This window comes from Ascidia mentula, chromosome 4 (assembly GCF_947561715.1).
Source record: "Ascidia mentula chromosome 4, kaAscMent1.1, whole genome shotgun sequence".
NCBI classification, from domain to species: Eukaryota; Metazoa; Chordata; class Ascidiacea; order Phlebobranchia; family Ascidiidae; genus Ascidia; species Ascidia mentula.
Genome location: NC_138569.1, coordinates 20570037 through 20592682, shown reverse-complemented (window position 1 = coordinate 20592682; position 22646 = coordinate 20570037). Strand labels below are relative to the sequence as shown.

General features: G+C 38.2%; 4 protein-coding genes across 5 annotated transcripts; 1 reads left to right on the top strand and 3 right to left on the bottom strand.

The window, feature by feature from the left end:
- Positions 1-1097: 1097 nt before the first annotated feature.
- LOC145899633 (fatty acid-binding protein 2, liver-like) lies at positions 1098-2533 on the bottom strand. The gene is made up of 4 exons (XM_082988516.1): positions 2422-2533; positions 1963-2135; positions 1508-1612; positions 1098-1219 (listed from the first exon to the last, which is right to left on the bottom strand). Exons 1-4 carry the CDS (start codon positions 2486-2488, stop codon positions 1163-1165), a joined length of 402 nt encoding a protein of 133 aa, XP_082844642.1. The 5' UTR covers positions 2489-2533; the 3' UTR covers positions 1098-1162.
- Positions 2534-3209: 676 nt separating this feature from the next.
- Positions 3210-10182, bottom strand: LOC145899783 (guanine nucleotide-binding protein subunit beta-5-like). Of its 2 annotated transcripts, none has more exons than XM_082988690.1 (11): positions 9892-10182; positions 9532-9671; positions 9059-9100; positions 8931-9007; positions 8478-8694; positions 8134-8277; positions 6443-6534; positions 5994-6042; positions 5123-5219; positions 4622-4788; positions 3210-4150 (listed from the first exon to the last, which is right to left on the bottom strand). In XM_082988690.1, the coding sequence occupies exons 1-11, from the start codon at positions 10004-10006 to the stop codon at positions 4139-4141; spliced, it is 1152 nt and encodes a 383-aa protein (XP_082844816.1). In that variant the 5' UTR covers positions 10007-10182; the 3' UTR covers positions 3210-4138. The 2 variants fall into 2 exon arrangements, 1 of the variants encoding a protein (XP_082844816.1); XR_014402502.1 differs by lacking the exon at positions 3210-4150 and adding an exon at positions 5463-5587 and having other exon boundaries at positions 4647-4788.
- Positions 10183-10537: 355 nt separating this feature from the next.
- On the bottom strand, positions 10538-12532 carry LOC145897537 (elongation factor 1-beta-like). Its single transcript, XM_082985866.1, has 6 exons — positions 12382-12532; positions 12108-12230; positions 11588-11766; positions 10968-11093; positions 10736-10803; positions 10538-10650 (listed from the first exon to the last, which is right to left on the bottom strand). Exons 1-6 carry the CDS (start codon positions 12459-12461, stop codon positions 10564-10566), a joined length of 663 nt encoding a protein of 220 aa, XP_082841992.1. The 5' UTR covers positions 12462-12532; the 3' UTR covers positions 10538-10563.
- A 763-nt stretch (positions 12533-13295) lies between these two features.
- LOC145898285 (uncharacterized) lies at positions 13296-20728 on the top strand. Its single transcript, XM_082986717.1, has 12 exons — positions 13296-13421; positions 13480-13632; positions 13750-13875; positions 13965-14035; positions 14155-15273; positions 15968-16043; positions 16097-16208; positions 16424-16536; positions 17768-17889; positions 18658-18829; positions 19125-19266; positions 19737-20728. Exons 1-12 carry the CDS (start codon positions 13360-13362, stop codon positions 20064-20066), a joined length of 2598 nt encoding a protein of 865 aa, XP_082842843.1. The 5' UTR covers positions 13296-13359; the 3' UTR covers positions 20067-20728.
- Positions 20729-22646: the final 1918 nt, after the last annotated feature.

The window sequence follows — 22646 nt, the reverse complement described above, 5'->3', positions numbered from 1 at the left end:
CTTAGACTGATATCTCATCCCGTTAACACTAAAGGTGTTTCCGTTCATAAACAAACTAAGGCCAGATGAAGTCAAGAAGTCGACACGACAAAGTTAATCGCCTCAACTGAAATCAGCATGAAATATTCAAAGCACCAGCAACGGCATTGTGTGTGAACTATACACAGGGATCCCTATAGTCGGTTTGCCCGACCGCCGCTGCCATGAGGTTATCGCGCGTTGTTCGACACGTGACTCGGGGGAAGGATTCAATAGCGCGTATCGCAAGTCAAACACTTACTTAGGCCAAGCCCGTCCTGTGCCGATTGCCCAACAATTGATTGAACCTTGGGCTATGCACACATCTACTACCGGCATAGGGCAAAAGTCAGTTTGGTGAATCGACATGCTTGCTCTTTGCCCTGCACGTAACGATACAAAGATTTCATTGACAAAAGTTGTGGGTTAGCGGGTGACCTTGGCAACACGAATTAACAATGAGTTGCCGCCAAATTTTCTTCCATGTTACTGCCACGTGGTGCCACGTGGATAGCTTGTAATTTTAATGGAAACCATTGGATATTTTCCGGGGAAGAAATTGTTTGAGGACCTACAGGGGTGAACATGCACACGTTTATTAGTATCTCTGGCATGCTTATGATAAACATTTTTTTCAGTTTTTACTGCTCATTTCTGCACTTGGATGGAACTTTGCTTTGCACGTGTTTCGACGAACAGCACAGTCAGAAAATAACTTGGTTTGAATAACGGTTGTTCAATGGTCTAACCTACAGCGACAGTTCCTTGCTGCAGGAACTTCAGACCCTGGCATTCTCAAATTTAACTAGGACTTGACAAAGTTGACCTTAAACAAACCTGTCTCCCCCGCCAGCATAAAACGATTCTTCCCTAATGTTGAGAAATTGGAAGAAAGGTGATGCTAGGTTTTTAAAACCAACTTGAAGAGGTACACGGGAAATAAACGTGCGACAAGATTGACTAATTTACAATATTTTAATTTACAACAACAAATAAACAAGCTCAGTTCATTTGAGTGAATTTATTGAGTGTAAACCTTCATAAGGCGAATGCACAAATTTCGACGAGTTTCTTCAGTTAGGCGTTGTACAGTGATAGCAACAGAGAAATTACCAACGGGTTATTGGGAGAGTGAATTGCTGAGTTAGCTCTTCGTGTAAATGAATTTCCCGACCACTTTTCCGTTGTCCAAATCGATGGTCTACAATGATCCATTATCAAAGCCATTAGTTTATTACTGATGCGTTTTTATCAAGCTTGAATCAAACGTTAACATGCGAGTTATGTACATATCACCCAACCACTTTTGTGTTAAATTGCAATCATCTGTATATTAACGTACTCTTATATACTTACTGCTAATAAATATTATTACTATTAGAACGTAAAAACATTATCAAAATTACATCACGGTCGTAAACTAATTTGTATACGACTCGTCTTTATAAGTTAGTATTTAACTTGTAGGAAGTAAGTAAATGCATCTTACATCGATCAACTGGTTTCCGACGATTTCGCGGGTTGCTTTGTAATGGACTCCGTTGAAATCGAAGGCTGTGTCGATCCTTTTGTCGCCTGTTCCAATAGGAACGCACTACAAATAACATATTAGCTACAGATTAGTGGTACGTGATCATAGTTGTATGAAATCAACGGATTTTTTTGTGTTTTTTTTTCGAAAAAAAAAATTATTTTACGTGGCTCAAATATTTTCAAGATTTTTGCTAATTTTTACGTGAAAGATTTTACAAATTACAAACGTCCTTATGTTACTGCGCTTTCAAACGTGCTTTTTGCTAACAAATGCGGATTATTAGTGACATGGTGCGCGGCGCTAGACGTTTTTTGACGTACCACCTCCAAAAAATCGTTATACTGATGAAACTGATTTCAGCGTGTTTTTTTTGCTCCGGTTTCATTGCAACCCTGATATACGTGTTATACCTTCACCATAACTCCATTCCACTGCTTCAACTCGCATTCTTTTCCAAGAGTCGTCAGGGTTCTGTTCTCTGTTGGACCCGTTTTACTAACTTCGTCAAAGTTGTCACCGTCTTGTTTGATGTTCAAGCTCGCTTCAACACTGCTAAAGCCTTTGATTGCATCCTCTGACATGCCTTGAAATCATAAAAAACTTAAAATTTGTCATTTCGAACTTCATGCATTTGGGGCACAATCAAACCCGCCTTTCGAGCCCTTTAACATTTGCACGATTCTGCGTTTAAAGATTTTTTTTCTCAACCTAACACAGGTTACCATGTGTAAGAAAAATCCCGATCAGGTTTTTCTCTTGTTGTCGACATAAACAACACAACTTTTTTCTAGTCGAGCAGAAAATTTACATCTCGGATTTTTTTGACTAATTGAAGGCTCATAGTTGTGACAGTTAATTGACACACTCACCTATGTGCTTGAGAACCGCTAGCGCATTTTCATTGCCAGTTCGTTTCCACAATCCGTTGAAGGCCATTACAATTTTACTGATTTAAATTATTTAAGAAATACTAAGTTAACTTTAAACATAGGATAAATATAGGTTGAAATTTGATGCATTGATCGAAATTTGTAGATCTTTGTTTCTTCGCTTTAATTTCTCAAACTCACAATAGCTTGTCATCCTTGTCACAGGTTGATAAATACGCTTTTCGACTCTACGCTCTTTTTCTTCTGTGCAACAAAGATTGAAACCAATCATTTTAAACACTCAGCACCACCCACAACGACCGACAAGTGCATATTAGGTGCTCGGTATAATGCCAAAGCAAACGAATAGATGTCGATGTGGCACCATCACTTCATCAAAAGGTGCACAATCACGACGTGGCTTAGCTCCCACTTTGCTCGGTCAATAATGCATTGTGTGTACTGACTTTATTAATCGCTTGCCAAACACAGAGAACGAACAAAGTACACGCGCCACTTTCAAATCACACGTCCGGTGATACGGGTTGCAACTGTTGCTCGCCTTGCTGCAAAAAAAACACCAACAAATAAATATGAGTGGTTGTTGGTTCGCGTTTAACAACGTATCTTGTGGAGTTGCTTTTCCTGAATAGAACATGATCTATCACATTCTCAAAAGCAACATTTTTTCTGAATTACAGCTTGTTTTCGGCGGGAAGCTATGGAACTAGTGGATGAAATTGCTTGTATAGAAACTGAATCTTTCACTCCAGAAACGAAAACTTCGCCACAAACTTACGACACAGTATATTTTTATCCAATGCGGCGAAACAAAATCCCATCAGCCGGAAATACGTTACACCAGCCACATGACGTCACATTCGACACACAGGTTATAAAAATTGCAAATTTAACAAATTGTTAAGTTTCGGCAATGACGCGAGATGGCAATTGAAGAAAGTGGATGCTTCCGTCGCAGTGTTTCCAATATAAAAATAATAGCTATTTCGTGTGTAGACGAAAATGCAGATCTGTAATGCTGAAGACAGAGGTCATATTAGTGTCTCGAACATAACAGAAAAAAAACTTGTTCGTTCTTTTGAAAGCATTTCATATTCGGGGTAGCAGTGTTTACCCCCCAAAAAATACGTATTTTGATTTTTGTCGCGTTTCGGCCATAACGGAATCAATACACGATTAAAAAAACCTGGTACAACTTGTAAAAATCAATATATAAGGGAGTGACGTCATTCTCCCACATACTTCGAACGATTTGTTGGACTTTGGTTCAACAAAGGACGAATATGTTCGCATTTTTGAAAAACAAATCAATGAGCAATAAAGGATGTTCGTGTCCAAATTCTGGTTTCTTGGAATATGAATTACTCTGTTCGGAACCCACGTCCGCATTGTCACCGCCCAATCCCAGCGATCCCATCGAATAAAGTAGGAAATAAAGCGGTTGCAGAACAAGGTTCCAAAAATAAAAGTAAAATGAGAGCGGCCGTGAATCCGCTGAACAAAAAAACAATCAAATCAATAATAATACCCGACAACGAGGACCGACGGAAACTCAACCACGCTGTGACTTAATGCAAAATCCGCCTCTAAATGGAATATAATAAAATAGGAATGCGCCTGTTCTTTTTGGTGGACAATAACGGCGACCACGTGACCTGAAGAGCTGACGTAGTAAATCTGGTAGCTTCGTCAATCATCAGGCCCAGACCTGAAAAAAAATCGTAAGCTTTGGATAATTTGTTGAATTAAAAACACGAGTTGTGGTATTTGCACGAGGCCTTACGACCAAGGTAATTGTCATTTCAGTTGGTCCGATAAACGTTTATTTAAAAAAACGCAACTGGATGATAAGTTTGTGAGTCGGGCTAACAGTTGAGTAAAAACAATTGGGAAAACAGCAAGGTTAAAATTGGAAACGGCGTCGTTCGTATTAACCGTTTAGTGCAGCTCAAAGTGGAAATCTGTGTGCCTGCTAGTGTACAAGTCAGCCCAGCAGTGCCACAGTCACCAGCTGCATTTATGAGACCTTACAAAAACAGTGTGTACACCTGTCTGCAGCTTACAATGATTGCAAATACATTTTGAGCTACTCTTTCTCCGATCCGCTACAGTTTAAAAAGATCTTTTGGCATAAATTAACGTAGTTTAATCAGTTCTACATATATGTTACATTTCTTACCCGTAAGGTTGTGTCCCAACTCCCAGTGCAAAACGCGGTGCCGTCCGGTGACATCTTGAGGCAACTTACGCGGTTTTCGTGACCGAACAACGCTCCGAGTTTGACCCCTTTGACCGTATCCCAAGCATGAACGAGATAATCGTTGTATGCCCCGAAAATAATGCGGCCTGAAAAGCATAAAGTCGGGTCAATTTTAAACCTCAGTTAATCCGGATTCAATTTTACCAAATATTTAACCGAATTAACCGAGGTTAACCGTAAAAGCGTGTCTTAATGATAATATTGAAGCAAGTTTCAGACACAATTTGGCCAATAGTCATTACTTTGCCTTTTCCAGTTGTCAGTGCAATATAATAAAGTAAAATGTGTCAAAACCTACCAACGCAGATATTACATAAGATTAGTGCGAAAACACCCCAACCCCGCACCAAACCTTAACCGAATTTGGGCAAAAAATCCTTTAAACGAAAATTAGTAAACTTGTGATAATAAACGACTTACCGCTAACAGAGAAGTCGACAGAGTTAACACCGAATATGACGCTTTCTTTCGAGAAACAAGCTATCTCTTTGTCCGCTCGGAGATCGTACATGCGGATCTGATGACAAATACCAATGAAAATACAATGGGCATGATCTAATTCGGTTTTAAGTAATGAATAGTCAAGGTACCAAAGTACGGAACTGTGTACAGCATGTGTTTACGTAGGTTTGTTGACAAATACAGAAGACAGTCTTACAAGCCGAACTACGAGAGGTTTTTTTTAAAGAAAATTAGTGAAAACAAAACAAAAATATAAATACAACCCAAGACAATCAACAATTGTGCAAACTTCATTCACCTGCTCGTCACGCGTGAACGGCCATGCATGAACCGCGTCACGTGGTACATTGTGACGTGGAAGAAACACAACAAGGCAAAGGCACACAGCGCCATCATGCGGGCGGACAACAAGACTCGGGTGCACTGCAAATCGACAGAGAACAAAAACGAAAAGAACATGAGATGACGTGGTAATCAGGTCACGTGATTATGACGTCCATGCAGGGTTAGTGACGTGAAAAGGGATATAGTGATAACATACGTTTACTTTTTACGTCTGTGTGAAGTGTTATTGATAATTATGACGTAATATATATCAACGCCATTGCGGGTGTTTTTAATGCAAAATGGCGTCGCGGCATAAATTTTAAAATCACACATTTTGTTCGTAACACATTGCTGGACATTCCGGTTAAATTCACTTAAGCTCTTGGTGTATGCCGAGGATCGGTTAACAGGAATGTACAATTTTATCATTTTCGGCGCAAACAAATGATGTATGATGAAAATAGCACTGGGAATGTGACGTAACAAAAGACGGAAAGCATACCGTTGCATCATCAGATCCTGTCGCGAACGCTTCACCGGTGGGGAACCACCTAAACCAAGATAAAATTTTCAAATGTAAGCGGGGAAACTTGTCGAAACTTAACGAGGATAGATTTAAATGTTGAAACGCTAGTTCTTTAAGTGCGTAGCTGGCGGGATAATGTAAGCAAGCATTGCCAGACTCTTTTATCTAATTTTTCTTTTGTCGTGCCATCACTTAGACATAACAATACAAAGTTTAACATTCGGTGACTGGACAGTGCCTAAAATCCTAAGGACCGCCAGTGGCTACAGAAAAACCCAAACGTAGAATTATTATCTGAAAGACCGCCAAGCAAACGACAAATATAAAGCGTTACAGAACTTTTTTGAGTTATTTATTCAGTGTTTTTGCAATTTATTTCCGTCAATCGACCCTTGACCAACTGGTGGAAGACAACCCCAACTTACCTCACAGAATTGATGTCGGAATCATGGGTTTGAAACGATTGAACACACTTAGCTGTCCTCATGTCCCACACATACGCTGTTTTGTCGCAACCCTGAATAGAAACATTAGATCGTTAGATTATACCAGAAGTGCTGAGCATTTACAGCAACACAAGTGGGGTGATTGTATACGCTGCTGCTGGCTCCCTGCCGTGCTGTAGTTTGCGGCTCTATGCAAGTGTGCCGCGTGCAGTTTGCACTAAACCCTCTTCTTTTGTAAAGGTGTTTGCGAAAACTTAATTATACTCAACTATACATGGCGGTGAACCAGTCGGAGTTTCATCATTAAAAGATGCCAATAAATGATTAATATTGTTGTAAAAGGTGCAGAAAATGCAGGCAAGTTTGCAACAACAACCTCACGCGTTCACGACTTTCATGTTTACAACGAAAGCAAACGAACAATACACAATTGAAAGAGGGTGGTTTCAGTGCATCCTGTGGCACATCAACCACTAATTGTTGGGTTTTACGTTGCAAAGTCTTAAGATTTGCAAGCAGAAACTTAGCAGCCAAGACCTGTGACCGGTGTAAGTAGCTACGCAGTTGATGGCCTGACCCCAAATCAGACAATCGTGCTCTTAAACCGTGCCCTGTGTTGAAGAGAAACCAGCTCACTGATTTGTGTGATTGAAATATCCCGTCGTGTGGAAGGGGTTTTAAATCAGGCTGCCTCATCACACACGCAACATAACCGACACTTTATATGCGTTTTGCTTGCGAAGCATATTGCAATCCTGTTGACTGGTTTCGATCAATACTTTGTGCCGTTTCTATCATTTTAAAGATAAAACCAATTTTGCGCAATGAACAACTGAGCAAAATTCCTGTTGTGGTACAAGTTATGAACTGAAATTTATTGTCATGACACGTCAATTGAATTAACTTGAGTCCAGGGGAATTGTTCACACGGGCTGGTGAGATTATGTAACCCTGAAAGTGAGTCATTTCATATGTTGATTGCGCCAAAAAAGTTCATGCAGGATAACTCGTAGCATCCTTGATGTTGTGTTTACAGTATAGAGTCGCCCCTCACATCCGAATAGCTACGTACGCCAGCACTGTTGTTGTAAGCTACCTCTTCCTGCTTTCAAAGCACGACCAAATACTGCGTGTGCGCGCTTAAGGTTTTCCGTATTATATTTTAATCCGATCAACGTATCGACGAAGGGCTTTTAATCAGGTGTTGTGGGGTCCACTCGAAATGGTAAGACGCTTACCGACCGATGAACGCATTACGTGACCGTCAGTACCAGCATCGCTCTTATATGGAAACAGACTCCTGCTATTGATTTGCGTCTTGTTCCTTGTACAGACCGGAGTAAGGTTTTGCTTGCCAGGGCACGCCGGTACTTGGGCTAATAAATATTGTATTGCGCAGTGGGCTATTCAGTGCGTAGGTTGCAACTATACATCATTATTTAATGGTGAATAATTTCGTTTAGGCGCTGTGGGAAACAAAAAAAAATTGGATTTTCGTTTGACAGAAAAAAACTGAAATAGATATGAAGACAAAAAAAACTACAAAAACAATGTAGATGCACATTTAACACAAAAGCTAACACTGTAATTTTTTTCATATCAACTTTTGCTGTACAATTCTTCACATTTATTTGTATATTTTGGTTTATCATATAGTTGGGAATACTCACACCAGATATGAAAAGGTTTCCAGTTTCACAAGGTGATAAAGCAGCATCCATGACATCAGACTGATGTCCATGGAAACTTTGTAGTAATTGGCTGCTTTCAACGTCCCACAATGCACAAGTACTATCTCCTGATGCTGTAAGAATCTGTCAGAATCAAACACGCAAAATGTATTTGACAGACATGTGTAATTATTACAAGATACTTATATTTGGGACCATCTTGTAACGGCATACAATTACCTTTTTTTTGAAAATATATTACATGTTTTAAACTCACACATTGCACCATTTCACATCATTTCAATTTTTTCGATAGACCTGACAAACACAGCATAAACATATACCTGGTAATCTGAATGAGTAAAGGTACATGAAGAAATGTAGCTCGTGTGCATTGCCACCACTTTCCGTTGTTGCATAATTGTACCAGAAGTAGAGTCAGTTTGTCCTGCTGAACCAGTTCCAGTTGGTTTTGTGCTTCCAAAACTTGTCACGCCACTACTTCCAGATGTTGCCATGGCAGAGTGAAGTGGAAAGACAGAACATTTGTTGTCCAGGCCACTGAAAAATTGTTTTTAAAAGACAAACTTAGTACTAAGACCCCAGCTAATTGTGCATTCAAGCATACATCATCAAGTAACTTCACCAACAATTCACAAACTTAAATGGCATAAAATACCAGATGTGTGAAAAGGGTTTCAACGCGTGAAATTCACTCATTTGGACAATGAGAAAGTAAAGAAATAACACAAGGAAAAGAAGATAATTATTTCATTTCTATCAGTATTTCAACTTACCCACAAGCAATGGAGCCACCAGATGGTGCATAAGCGCAGGCGTTGACCCACGTTGTTGGAAGACTGATCGCTTGTTCCTAAAACAAACTTCATGATGCACAGAATATGTAAAGTAAAGTAAATCTTACCTTATTAGTTGAAAAAGCATCCCACACCAATATCTTTCCATCCTGAAAAAAAATTTTGTTAGCCACAAATGCACCACCCACTTGCTATCAATGTGTTGCATGCCTTAACACTAAGCTATGATGAAACATTTCATTCGTCACTCAAGGAAAAAAATTAAAAATAAAACTCGATGGAATTGAGGCAACAACAGTTTGGGTTAAGCTGAATGCTACAATCTGCAGCAATAAAAGCAACATATTACATGGTGTCTTTGGGCCAAAATGACTTGAAATTGCAGTCATAACAATAATTATACACAATTTTGCAAGATAAGTTGCAACTTAAATATACGAGAAATATGTAAAAAATTACACAGACACTGATAACCATTAAGATTCACAGTCAGATGCACTGGGAAATGGTAAGTTATGACAGGGAACAATGAATGACAAAAAGATATAGATACATGTTGTTCAAATGGAAACAATGGTACCTGGGAAGAGCTGACTATTCTTCTTTTGTCAAGAGACCAATCCATGTCAAGGACTTTACTGGTGTGGCCTTTGAGAATTCTTCTGCAACGAACTTGGAATGGCATGTTTGGGGTTTCAGACTTTCTGCCCATGTTGAACACTGCAAACAAAATAAACATTGGACTTTTTAAACTTCAAGCCACAATGAACACAACGAAATCAAAATGCTTCAAGGATAAGTGATTGGGCATATGTTTTACAAAAGCTTGCATGTTATATAAAATCAAAACTATTTGGAGCATTTGGAACAGCAAAGGAAAGCACAATTGTTTGCCCAAGCTCCCCATATTTATTGGAACAAACTATAAATTCTAACTTACATTCGGCATCGTTCAAATTCTTTCTATCTTCTTGCAGTTTCTTCCTCAATTGTTCAGCTTCTTTTTTCAAACTTTCAATTGTGTCCATATGCGCAGCGTTTTTATTACCCGCCATGACGGCCTGCGTTGCCTTCAGCTCGGCCAACGACGATCTTTTACCTTGCCTCGAAATGCCAAACTTAACCTACTGCAAACGAACTGCCAAGAAGCTTGACTGCTTACATGAAATCAATATCTCGATCCCAATTCCCAACCACCTTCACTAAGCGAACTCGCTTGACCGTCGTCGGTTCCCTGTCACCACTACGCGGCGCACCATAAAACGTATGAAGGAAGTGCTGGTACGTCTTTAATATTTTTATGTTTTCAAAATATAGTTTCCAAACAACTAAAGCCAAATTATTATGTTTTCTTTTCATTACACGATTTCAAATAAATGTTTTTAAATTTTCCAAAGTACATTAGGACGGCATTAGTCACAATACGTTCTTTCAATTTCCTTCTGTGTTTTTGGTGCATGGAAATTTACTACAATTGTTTATTATTGTACGGAGCTATGGGGTATGTACCTTTCACCAGAGCACAAACGTCTAACATCGGCAGCAGTAATCATTTTTCTAATTTAATGCACAAACAGACGAAAACACACAATCATCAGGCCATTTATTGATCCTAAACTTTGTTAAAGGCAGCGATGTCGACAGATTGAACTAATTCTTCAAAACATGTGATGTTTTCTTCAAGGAAATCGGTGGAAATCTATCCAAAAAACAAGATTTTTACTGTCAAAAGTTTTTTAAAGACAAAGAAAGTTTTGCACAATAACATGTAGGTTTGTGCTTACTTTGTCATCTTCCACAACACAGGAAATTTGTAACTTTTTGATGCCATAGGCCAAAGGAACAAGTTTTGCTAAAAATAAAAATAAAATTGTTGGAAAAATTACGAAATGTGTTTAAACAGGCTTATGAACACAAGTATGCAAGTGAAGGACAGCCAAAATTTACGCCAACGATAAAACGAATTTTACTCTTATGCTCATTTTGATTGCATGTTGAACCCCTATAGCAACTTACATGCTCCCCACAAAAGACCATCAGCTTCAATAGAACGAACACATTTCTCCATTTCCTTCATATCAGTTGTGTCCTCCCACGGTTTAACGTCAAGAATAATATTGGATTTGGCAATTACAACAGCCTCTGAAAAAGACAGTTCATTGCAATATTAAAAAACTGATGAATAAATCTATACTGCTAGATTTAGCAATTAAAAGCTCTTCTGGCAAAAAGAAAACTTGTTTGTTCGACGTTTCGGTTGTTATGCAACAAACCTTCATCAGGATAATGAAGTAAAAACGCCCACACAGCGATAAATAGTCATGCGCGCATAAAGCAAAAAAGGGGCGAAAGAAACAGAACAAGCAACAAACTATACTGCTAGATTTTGTTTCAAACTGCCTTGTTTTTAGTGATACTGACGATGCCATATTGTAGGCGAAATATATCAGAAACTACAGAAAGACGAGTGACTTTGGTTTTCTCGAATATAACTGGTTAAAAAAGTCAGATACACAGTCTTTGTTGCCCATAAGACTGTCTGGAGATTCCTACCCATATTTTAAGAGTTCTATGCTGCTAGATTTAACTTAATTTTGCCACTTTGCAACATGAATGAAAAAGAAAATATTCATTACTTTTGCTCTTCTTTTCAGCATACATAGCCAATCTCTCCTTCCTTATTTTTTCTGCTTCAGCACTTTCCTCTTCATCATCGCTCCCGAAGAGATCAATTTCGTCATCACTATCTTCTTCGGCATCACCATTCACCTGAGCTGGGCCATATTTGTCGATGGGCTGTTTTACTCCAGGAAGGCTAAAGTAATGATAAGGACATCAGTGGCAATTTTTTCATTTTTGCATAAACACTAAAATGGGTAAATGAATTTTTGTCGAATCAAGCTTGCTGGTCACTCTTTTAACTTAAAAAAATCACGACCCAGAAATAGGAGCTGACAAAAATATAGATAAATATAAACCAAAATGCAGTTACGGTATTTTATAACAATTTACCAGATTAAAAAGTATTATATTCCTGAGACTCCCAAAAGGAGTACTTACAGCACAATAAGTACTATTGTTTAATCATTTTGGGGGGGCATTGGCATGTCATTTTTCCCAAAATAACAACACACAAAGATTAATGTATGCTGGTACCTGCCAAACTTTGATTTGTAGGAGTTGATGTGATTATACCAACGCAGGGCGTGAGGCAAGTCACTTGATGGAGCTCCAGACATGGACTCGAAAACAGCCACATCAGCTTGCGAAGGTACATAACTGAAAATAAGATAAACATCTTGGACTTTAAGTAAAACACTGCAAAATAAAAAGTTGAAACATTTGAAGGTATCAAACATGGCAACAAAAAGTGGTGATATTCGTTTTTGGTGAACTATAATTTTTTACTAATGTATTAGACTTGTCTTACCCTTCAATGTAGCTCTTGTCAGCCAAGTATTCATTTAGAGCTGATAGTCCAGCTTGAGATTTGATGTTTCCAAAACCCATTATACCTGATGAAGTTGATTTTTAATCCCGGTAAATTAGTCAAAAAATTGAAACCTAACACGCAATTTGCAACGTGGAAAAGAAATTTTTAGTCCGTACCAACGTAGCTCGAGACTTTTTATATTATATTTTAATTTTTTTGTCACACAATATATCCACATTTTTCAATTTGCTTTATAGCTATCATGATTGTTGTGATGTCGTCGTGTTTCCTATTGTGTACACCTATATTGTTTGAACCCCCCAATATATATTTTTTGTTTTGTAAAATTGTTTAAGTATATCCTGGTAGCAATTAGTCATTTATCACTGAATTGCAATGATTACATATCGCATCAACTAAAATTGTTCATTGCTGCACCAACAAATAAAAATTGCAGCTGTGATGTTTAAATAACAGTTTGACTATATTTGGAACAAAAAAAGTAGTATTCTGGCGTCTGAAACGACACACAATTCCGATAAATAAATTTTTCTTCGTTGCAAAATATGCTTTTAAATCTTTAAGACCTTACGAATTTTCAGTTTGATTTTAAAAATAAAAGCATTTTATCATTTGCAGATTTTTGTGGTAAGCGATGGATTTTTTAGTAAAAACAAAAACAACAGCACACGTGTGTGTTTGTTTTTGGAATTTTTATAAGATGAGACGAACGGTCTAACGATAATTTGTCATTCTTTTGCCATTGATAACATTTTTAATAAGTAACGTTACTGATTTATTAATTTTTGCAGTCATTTTCTTCCTTGCAAACATATAAATAATTTTAATTTCACATTTTTTGGAGCCGTTTCCTATAGCTCATCTTCTCTTACGTTCGCGCTTTTTCAGGTTCAATTTCAAGAAAAACTGACATGATGCGATAAGTTTAATCGAGAGATTCTGAACAAACTTAAAATGACAAACGCTCTAAAACAGGCAGATGAGCTGTTTGAAGCGATCCAGCACAACAACTTTCGGTTGGTACTCAAAAAAATACGGTATTGTACTTCTTTACAATCGTTGAATATTTTTCAGTCTCACTAATAAACTACTGAAGAAGGGTGCAAATCCCAATCGGTTGCTTTTGAATGGAGTTACCCCATTTCACTTAGCTGTAGCAGCAAGTTCCACATCGTCGTACCAATATGTTGAACTTATTCTTGAGTTCAGGGGGGATCCTAATGTACGGTAAGGTTTTTATGTCATATCTCGTATATAGTACCCATGCCATGAGCGTCTGAAATATTTTTTTTGTAATGCTTACTGTGAGCAGAGAGATTTTGTATTTGGTTGTACTTGTCATAGTGATACGGAAGGACTTACTCCTCTACACATCGCAGCACAATGGGGCAAAGCCGATTGTCTTCAGTTGCTTTTGCAGTGTGGCGCTGACCCAAATATTAAAGACAAGGAAGGCAGGGATGCTTACTGGTATGGCTGATTTTTCTCACATAAACTTTTGAAAATATTTCTCAAACTGCTTTTGTCTCTAATGCTTCTTCTTTTTGTCTTTGCTCAAGGTTTGCGAGGGAAAGTACAAACTGCAGTGTTATACTGGACGAGTTTATTGATTCCACAAACAGTGCGTTTGGTAAGAAAAAATATATGTACATATTTTTAATGAATAAAAAAAATGAACTTACATATTTTCATAACATCTGTCTAGATCTTAAACTGAGAATGTTTTTAATTTATTTCAATTGCAACCAGATTTCAAAATGCAGCAACTGAACCCTGAAAAACTCCGAGATAAACTTTGCTTAAACTGTGGTAAAGTTGAAAAAAACATTTTAAACTTCAACAACAACATTACTTCGAGGTCAAAGAAAGATAAATCTGCCCGTTTAGAAGAAGGCCAAGCTGTGGCACCTTCAGGACACATTGAAAACAGACGGGAAGATTCAGGAACTCACAATGACTTTGTCGTTAGAAGTGACCCTGCGCAAACTCTTCTTGTTCCTCATGAGGAAACTACTTCTGTCTTACAAAAACCTCCCGATAAACCAGCATCAGGAGATCGTATTTATTTGGATCCGAATGATGGTTCTTTTAGCACTGGCCTAGATGCAACTTCTCCCGACAATTGCTTCCTCTTTGTCAGACCTCACAAGCGACCATCATCATTAACGGTCTTTGACAAAACAGTTCCAGTGTGCTCCCAAAGATCACCTTTAGTTTCGCAGAAGGTTATGGACTCTTCAATTTCACCCAAGTTGGAAGCTACATTTTTTTGTGAATCTCCAGAAATTTTAACACAAAACCGGATCCAACTGCTGGGAGTAGCAGAAGAGGTGGAGGACTTAATGCCAGAAGGGAAGGTGGGACTAAGGCAAGCTTCTCCGATGGAAAAATCTACAGAAACATTTATAACTCCACAGCAGCAATTAAAAATGTTAAGAGGCACGAAAGATAATGTGTTTCTAACAAGAGAATGTTCAAATGAGCAAACTGCATCTCCCTGTTTGAAACAATGTAAAACTGATCCATCTTCCTCAAATTTTCATCCTGCCCCAACAAATGGTCTTCCTAAAAACTTCATTTCAGAACCAAGTGTTGATAGGACTGTTTTATATAGTTCGTCATTTACACTTGCGGATTCCACTGTGCCACTAGAGTGCAGCAGTGAGCAGACTGAGGAAACTTTTAAGACACCTGACAATCTTATTTCATGGCATAGGGAGAAAGAACAGGCAAATAAAAAATTTAAAAATGACGGTTTTCTTCAAAGTGACACTAAAATTGACAAGATAAAGGATAAACTGCAATCAACATGTTATGACGACTTCACCGATGTTCTTCCAGAAAGCTTGGACATTAGCCACATTTCAGGTGCATGTTTATTTGAATTTTAAAATTGTAACCACAGGTTGACAAAAAATAACCTTTAGTTAAAACCAGTTAAAAATTCAATGTTCTCCACAAATCATGCCACTACCTTACAAGAAGGCAGAACTATTTGCGTTTAAAAATTTGAATTTTTTTGTTAACTAGGATCCCTTGGACAATTTTAGTTGAAAAAAACATTCACACAAGCACATGTATGCTTTGCAATGTTTTTGATGTCGCTATTGTGATCTGGGTTTTTTTTTTGTGTCATTTGTCTGTCATTGACCCAATTTTTTTAGAAATGTCACAAAAAATAAAAGCCATTTTGGACACAATGTCCCAAAGGAAATTGGTTGGTAGATTATTCAATTTGCTTACTTTTTTGCGAACCAAAGTATTATACCGTAAATGACTAAAATAAATTGAAAATGTCCTAAATTTTTGCTGCCATTTCGGTCATTTGACAGAAATTTTTTAGTGAAAAAAAAACCCAGATTGTGATTTCAAGTAGAAATGTTTTCCAGGCCTTAACAGTTGATCTCCAACAGGATGTGTATTATCTGCTATTATTGGTTTGAGCATAAAGATAGAGTCACAAAAGGTCCATAAAATTGCAAATTTCTGAAGTCATTTTTGGCATATTGGCAGAAATTTTCAATAAACTACTTTTACCAACAAATATATACATTTTTTACAGCTGGCGATGAAGTTTTTATATACTCTGACTCGGACGGAAGCACTCTGATAGAGCAACGATGTATTCCACCTAAAAGGTACAAAATTTTCTGATATCTTTCCTGAAAGTGAATATTTGTTTTGTAAACAGCGCTGGGCCTCGATCTATGGATGAAATACTTTCACCTCCGATAAAGTTGTCTGTGTCTCAAAACACATCTTTGAATGCAACCTCAGACACCACTCTGATTTATGATTGGAAGGTAAGGGGAATAAATTGCACTGGATGTTTTCCAAACAAAAGGTCATACAATTTGTCTGCCATTCTTTTCAAGTTTGTTGGATACTGACATGTAAGAGACAGATCGTTCAGTCAACACCAAGCGACAAGGACTGGTCTTTAATGATAAAAATTGAGCTTACTAAAGCAATGTTGTGCCAATTAATGTGAATTTGTCTGAGTTTGTATTGTTTGCAGTCATTACTTGACAACGATGATCATGTTGTCAGTGGATGTAGATACGTACCATCAGAAGATGAGACAATAGTTATTCCACAGCAAATACAACAACTTAGTGACGACCAAATAAGGTGAAACACTTTTACTACATCACAGCCAAGCTTTCTATTGGCTAGTTTAAAAAGAAATTAGTCATGTAGTATGGAATTGATATGCTATACTCGCATTATAAATTATCTACACACAGTGGCGGATCTAGACAAAATTTGAGGGGGGTATTCGGTTTTGGTTCCTGATTAATAAAGCCATTAGATGCGCTTAAAAAAAATTTTTTCGGACATTTATCATGCTGTAATTTTTTGTTAAAATCTGGTTGGAAACCAACCAGTTTAGTTGTTGAACACGTTGCCAATATTACGCATGTTGAAAACAACTGGTGCAAAGAGGAAGGCCACTGCATGCAACATAGTTTTTATTTGTATGTTTTCTTGATAACGTAAGCCCACATTTAATTCCTTTTAGATAACACGTATATTTAAACCTTTTTTTCAAAGTCGTGGTAATGAAACTACGGCGCAAGCACTACCGCAAAAACTCGCATCGAGTGTTTCACAGTGTTACGCAATTGCGTAAGCCAGGCCACCGTTTATGTGACGATTCGCACCAACACTGGCGATCGTATTTTGCAATGCTCGACCACAAATATCCTTAGTTTACAGCGAAAAATTGGGAAATTCCTAAAATATTTCGACACCCCCCCCCCCCTCTAAAAAGAAATCTGTTATGGTCTAGGACGTAGTCTTGCACCACTTAATACACATCGATGTTTTAGCAGTAGATAATTTGCGAAATATATATAAAAAAAACAGACGAAATACAAAATACTCGTTTAGCTACATTTATTTTGGTGCAATTTTGTCAAACAATTACAACTCTTACAGAGTGCGGCTTCTGTATGGAAATTGTAACATAAATGAATAAACATATAAGGTCGCGCTTTTACAAACGGTTGACGGGTTATTGACCAACGGCACAACAAACGATTGTTTCATAAGAGTCATCGCCGCGTGAATGCAGCGCGCGTGACCGAGAAACAAAGAAACCATGAACAGCAGGAAATTAACCGCACTTTCACACCCAACAAAACAATGTGCCAAAATTCTGAGGGAGGTGTTCTGACACCCAAACACTCCCCTAGATCCGCCACTGTCTAAATAAGAGTATTGTTTCCTGTTGTCATTGTGATGTCACTATCAATAACCATGCTTGGTGCTTCTACATCAGGCAGTCTAACAAACAGTAAGTCCCAGTACAAGCTGTGTTTGTGTTATAATGTGTGGTTTACATGTTGTGTGTTGTCAGAAAGAAATTGTTGGGCTTTGGGCAAAATCCAGGGCCCATTTCATGTGCCCGAGGATTGTATAAGAAGCGACTTTATCTGCTCGAAAAAGGATTTCATATTGGACAGCAGCAGCAACATAAAGGTAGTTAGAATGTTGTTTCTGTTCGCTTTTGAAATTTTGGTCTTTGTTGAAATATTTTTCGTGTAAAATCACCTGACAGTAGTTTTTCAAACATTTATTTTTGTAGATATTTTTCTACATTGGCACAACTAGCACCAAACATTGATTATTGGTAATCATGGGCGTATCCAGGGGAGGGGTCCGGACCCCCTCCCCTTTTGTGAAATATTTTGGTCTTTTTTAATAACTAAACAAACGCCACTGTATTTTTTTGTCAAAATCCACGTGAAAACCAGAAATTTTCTTCGACGTTGACCTAAAAAAACGCTTGCATTTGCCATTGTTTCCAAACAGGGAGCATCGTTACCGAACACTTGGCATTGTTACCAAACATGTTGCATTGTTACGAAACAAGTGTCATTTTTCGTCAATTTACGGACGAAACGTCGTTTTTCAGTGGCCACGTTGTAATGACAAACGGTTTACTTGCGTGAAAGTCAATTAGTTTAGTTATTAAACTTTGAAAGCAGTAGTAATAAAACTACGGCGCAAGCACTACCTTAAAAACTTGCATCGAGTGTTCCATAGCGTTACACAATAGCGCAAGCCAGAAAGCCACTGTTTATGTGACAATTGGCGCGAACACCGGCGTTCGTATTTTGCGATTCTCGCCAACAATTAACCTTGGTTTATACCTGAAAATTGGGGAATTCCCTAAAAAATTTAAACCCCCCCTTTAAAAATTTCTGGATACGGCCCTGTTGGTAATACTTAACTTATGTTATACAGGTGCAACATTTTCTCATGAACTGAGAGGATTACTGCTGGGGAAACCCTTGCCTGATTCTGTTATTGATGACGATCATACAGTGAGGAGAGAATTTGACAACCCCTTATCCAACTCTAAATTTAGGGGTGGAACTGCTAAAGACAGTTTTAATTATTTATTACTTGATCCGAGGTTAGCTTTTGTGTATTTTATATTCCATACTTTTTTGGATTGGATCATCTGAGGCAGGGTTTCCGTAACGTTTAGGAAACCCAGAATTAAGGTCTCTGTGTTTGTAAGGCTCAATGAACAGTATTTTTTGTTAAATAATTCTGGTTTAAATCTTTTCACAAAAAAGGAAAAGCATTAGGTTATTCGGCAGACAGGGACAATACTAATTACCGAGTTTCATGTTTTTATTAGATATTTTTTTGTCGTAACAGTTATCCAACACATACATATAATCTGACTGCTATATACTTTGCAGAGTGACTTGCAAGTTACCAAATCGAGCCAACAACCTTTCAGAAACGGATTGTCTGAAAGTTTTTGCTGGTGCTGTGTTTTATGTAGGAAAGGGAAAGAAGTCTCGTCCCTACGCCCACTTTAAAGAAGCTCTGGCAAAAAAGGTATCTGCAGATGATATAAACTGCAATTCAAGGTTGTTTAGATGCACGAAACAGAAGGATGTTTTATATAGAATCTGACATGGCTGTACTATAAAATATTCGCTGAATATCAGCACAGTTTTCATAGGAGAACTGGTGGAGAATTTTACCATATTGGTTAATCTCCATGAACAAAAAAAAACATGATGAAAATACCGTTTGGCTTGTAGCGAAATCCCGGTCGTCTAACATAATATCATAGTTACGGGCGCAACCCCGAATCTTTGTCCTTCTGGCACATCCCTAACATGCGCTTAGCAGATGCATGCTTTATATGGAATCTGGCATGGCTGTACCAAAAATGTGGTTTTTCATTGGAGTATGAATTATTTTCGTACACTTGGCACAAAATACAGGACACAACAGAACTTTTTGCATCCCTTAAAATTCCATCCTACAATGTGGATGAAAGTTAGTAATTGTTGTCGCAGAGCTCGACCCCCAGCCGAAAAATCCAGCATATTCACGATATTTGGTCGGACAACTGTGGTGTCATTTCGCTCCACGTGTTTCAGAACGTCATGGCGTGCGAGGCTTTTACACGGGAAGCAGCCATGATTGAAGCTCTCGGTCTCGAGCATTTGACCAACGGTATGCGGGGAAAATGTTACGGAAATGCCGCAAATTGGGACGGATCTCGCGTGCGTCGTTACGGGTCATACCTGGTACTGAAATCCATGCAGATCTTGTTACTGGAGGGAGAAAGGCAAATTCGATCAAACCAAATTTCGGGAGGCGGAAAAAAGACTTCGAAAAAGTGATTTGACGACTCGAATTGCCGGACCTCCGTGTATGTCGGTTGTAATGTAAGAAGCGAGTACTGTGGAGAAAAAAAATCTTTTTGTCGTTGCTTGTTTCGTTTAATTTTAAGCAGCTTAATATAATTTGTTCAAAACAAACTTTTTTCCGCTTTTCGTGAAATACCAAACTTCTAAAAATACGAAAACGCAAAAAAAAACTGTGAATTCTACCGAACCTGAACTGGAAAATTAGCTTTGTGTTCTAAAGCTAAAGCTTTCTCCTTGATATCCACTACACTAAGGGCCTTTCCTTTTCTCATAATAGTTTCAAAATCGCCTCTGACATTCCAGTGTTATTTTTGTACTAATTTGTTCTCGGTCGTATTTTGTTGCAAAAACTTATTCATAATTTGTTGTTGAGGAACTTTGTCCATGCGCAAGAAATATTTCATGCATTAAAGAACAAGGCCTTTGTTTTGGAATGTGAAAACGATGGTATATACCAGACATGAGCAACTCCGATCCACCAAGGGTTTTAGTTTCATTGTAATTCTACTGCACGTTTTTTTTTTCACTTCACGTGTACAATTTTTAAACGTCAAGTATTGTAATAAGGTTTATGGAATTGTAGGCCGCCATTCAAAAATGTGTTGTAACTTTGTGTCTTTTCCACTGTACCTACTTTGCCTTCACGTCAGAAATATATTTTCATTTTTTATTTCGTGAGAACCCGGGTGTAACGATGGTCAGATTTCTATATCCCGATTTTCCTATTAAAATCTCAAATTTGCGCGAAAGTTGAATATTTTTTCTGTCCGAAAAAGGAAATGTTGCTCGACCAACGTCTGACAAATTGCCTGAACTTTAAAAATTTCCTGTTCCCATTTGCATCCCTTGAAACATCGGTAAACCGACGTTATCTGGTTGCGCGAGAATCGCGGGTAGAATCAACACTGGGATAGCGACTACCACGAGAACAGTTGAAACTTAAGAGGAAAAAATCCACAAACTGACAACCTTTCCTCCAAAGGATGTGTTACGACCGCTTGTGCGCAACCTGGTCCTGCGCCGTTTGTCCCACTAGACAAAAACGCACCCACCCAACTTTCCACCAAGACAACGCACTCCTGGTCTGAATGGTCATCCAGTGTATTCTGAGCGTAGCGGTGTTTCTGCAACCACAACATTCATAATAGCAGATTGTCACGTCACAATATAAGTATTGAAACAATGCATAACGAAGATACGCCTCCCACCACAGTTAACAAATTGCATCTGCGTTAATCATTTACATTTAAATATTTAAGACACGTCGCCGAGTCAAGGCACATCACAAGATCAAAACGCAAGTAAAAACTGAACATACCAACTGTGGGGTAATGCAGGTCCTTACCAGCCTGCGGGTAGTGGTTCCATCGACGTTCCAATTCAATTCATATGCATTAACATGTCTTGCAGTAATATATGTCTCATTTAACTTATTGAAATAGAAACAGGATACAAATTAGTTGTCTCTTAATATAACAAAAGTTTAACAACAGTACAATTTCGTCCTTTCACCCTACAAATATGTCGTCCTAAAGACAAGCACATGCGCGGATGAATACTAAACACTTTACTGGTTAAGGGTAAAATCAGCCATGCGTTAATTCTCGCTGTAACAGGATGTTCAACCAGTTAGTTTAGGGTGGATTTATGAATCTCACGTTGCAGATATAAGATTAATTGTTAGCTGAGACCACACGGGCAGAAAGTTTAAGAGCTTGTTACCGCGACTCGTGTTTGACGGTTGATCTTGCGAATTAACAGGCGATACCAGGGCCCTTCGAAAGGGGGAAAATTATTTAATTGTTCGTTCTTTCGGTGAAAAGACAACAAATATACGTTCAGTAATTCATCATGTTATACCTGGCGTTCAAAACCTAGTTTCAGCAAAAAAATGTGCCAGTCTGAAACTTTTTCCCTTTGGGGATCCCATGAGATTGTAGGGAAGGGATCAGGTCATTCCGATGCAAACTAGTTTCAAAGAAAGCAATGATAATATTGGCCCCCCCCCCTCTCGTGGGGCCTGGGCTATAACATAACGCAAAACGCAAGTAAGCGACACTTAAACTCCAGAATACATTTCGCTGTTGTGGCGGAACCTTATTATTTTTTTACCTGTGTGACCTACTGAATTGGGAAAATTGTTTTTAAAATTTCGTCACCTAAAATAGATCTCCATAATTTATGTGACCCCCCCAAAAAAAATCAACTGTACGTTTCAAACCTATAGTAAACCCACGGTGTTTTGCTTACGTAATAATGTGACGACTTTCTTCGCGGAAAAACATGCCCTAATTATTGTTGGTTCAACTAATAGTCAGCTGTGTTCAATTATGAGGCAATTTAGCGTAATTGCTCGACCAGACGGTCAGGGGTTATTAAGGCTGCTTGATTCGAACCCCTTCAAACGGCTTAATATTCATTTTGTGCCAAGGGCTACATTTGTAACTGACATCACCTACATCAGTCAGCTTCATTGAGCGTTGAATGATTAAAAAGTATATTGTCGTTGTACGGATAGATCTAATTCCGAAGATTTTTATCGGAAAGTCCGTA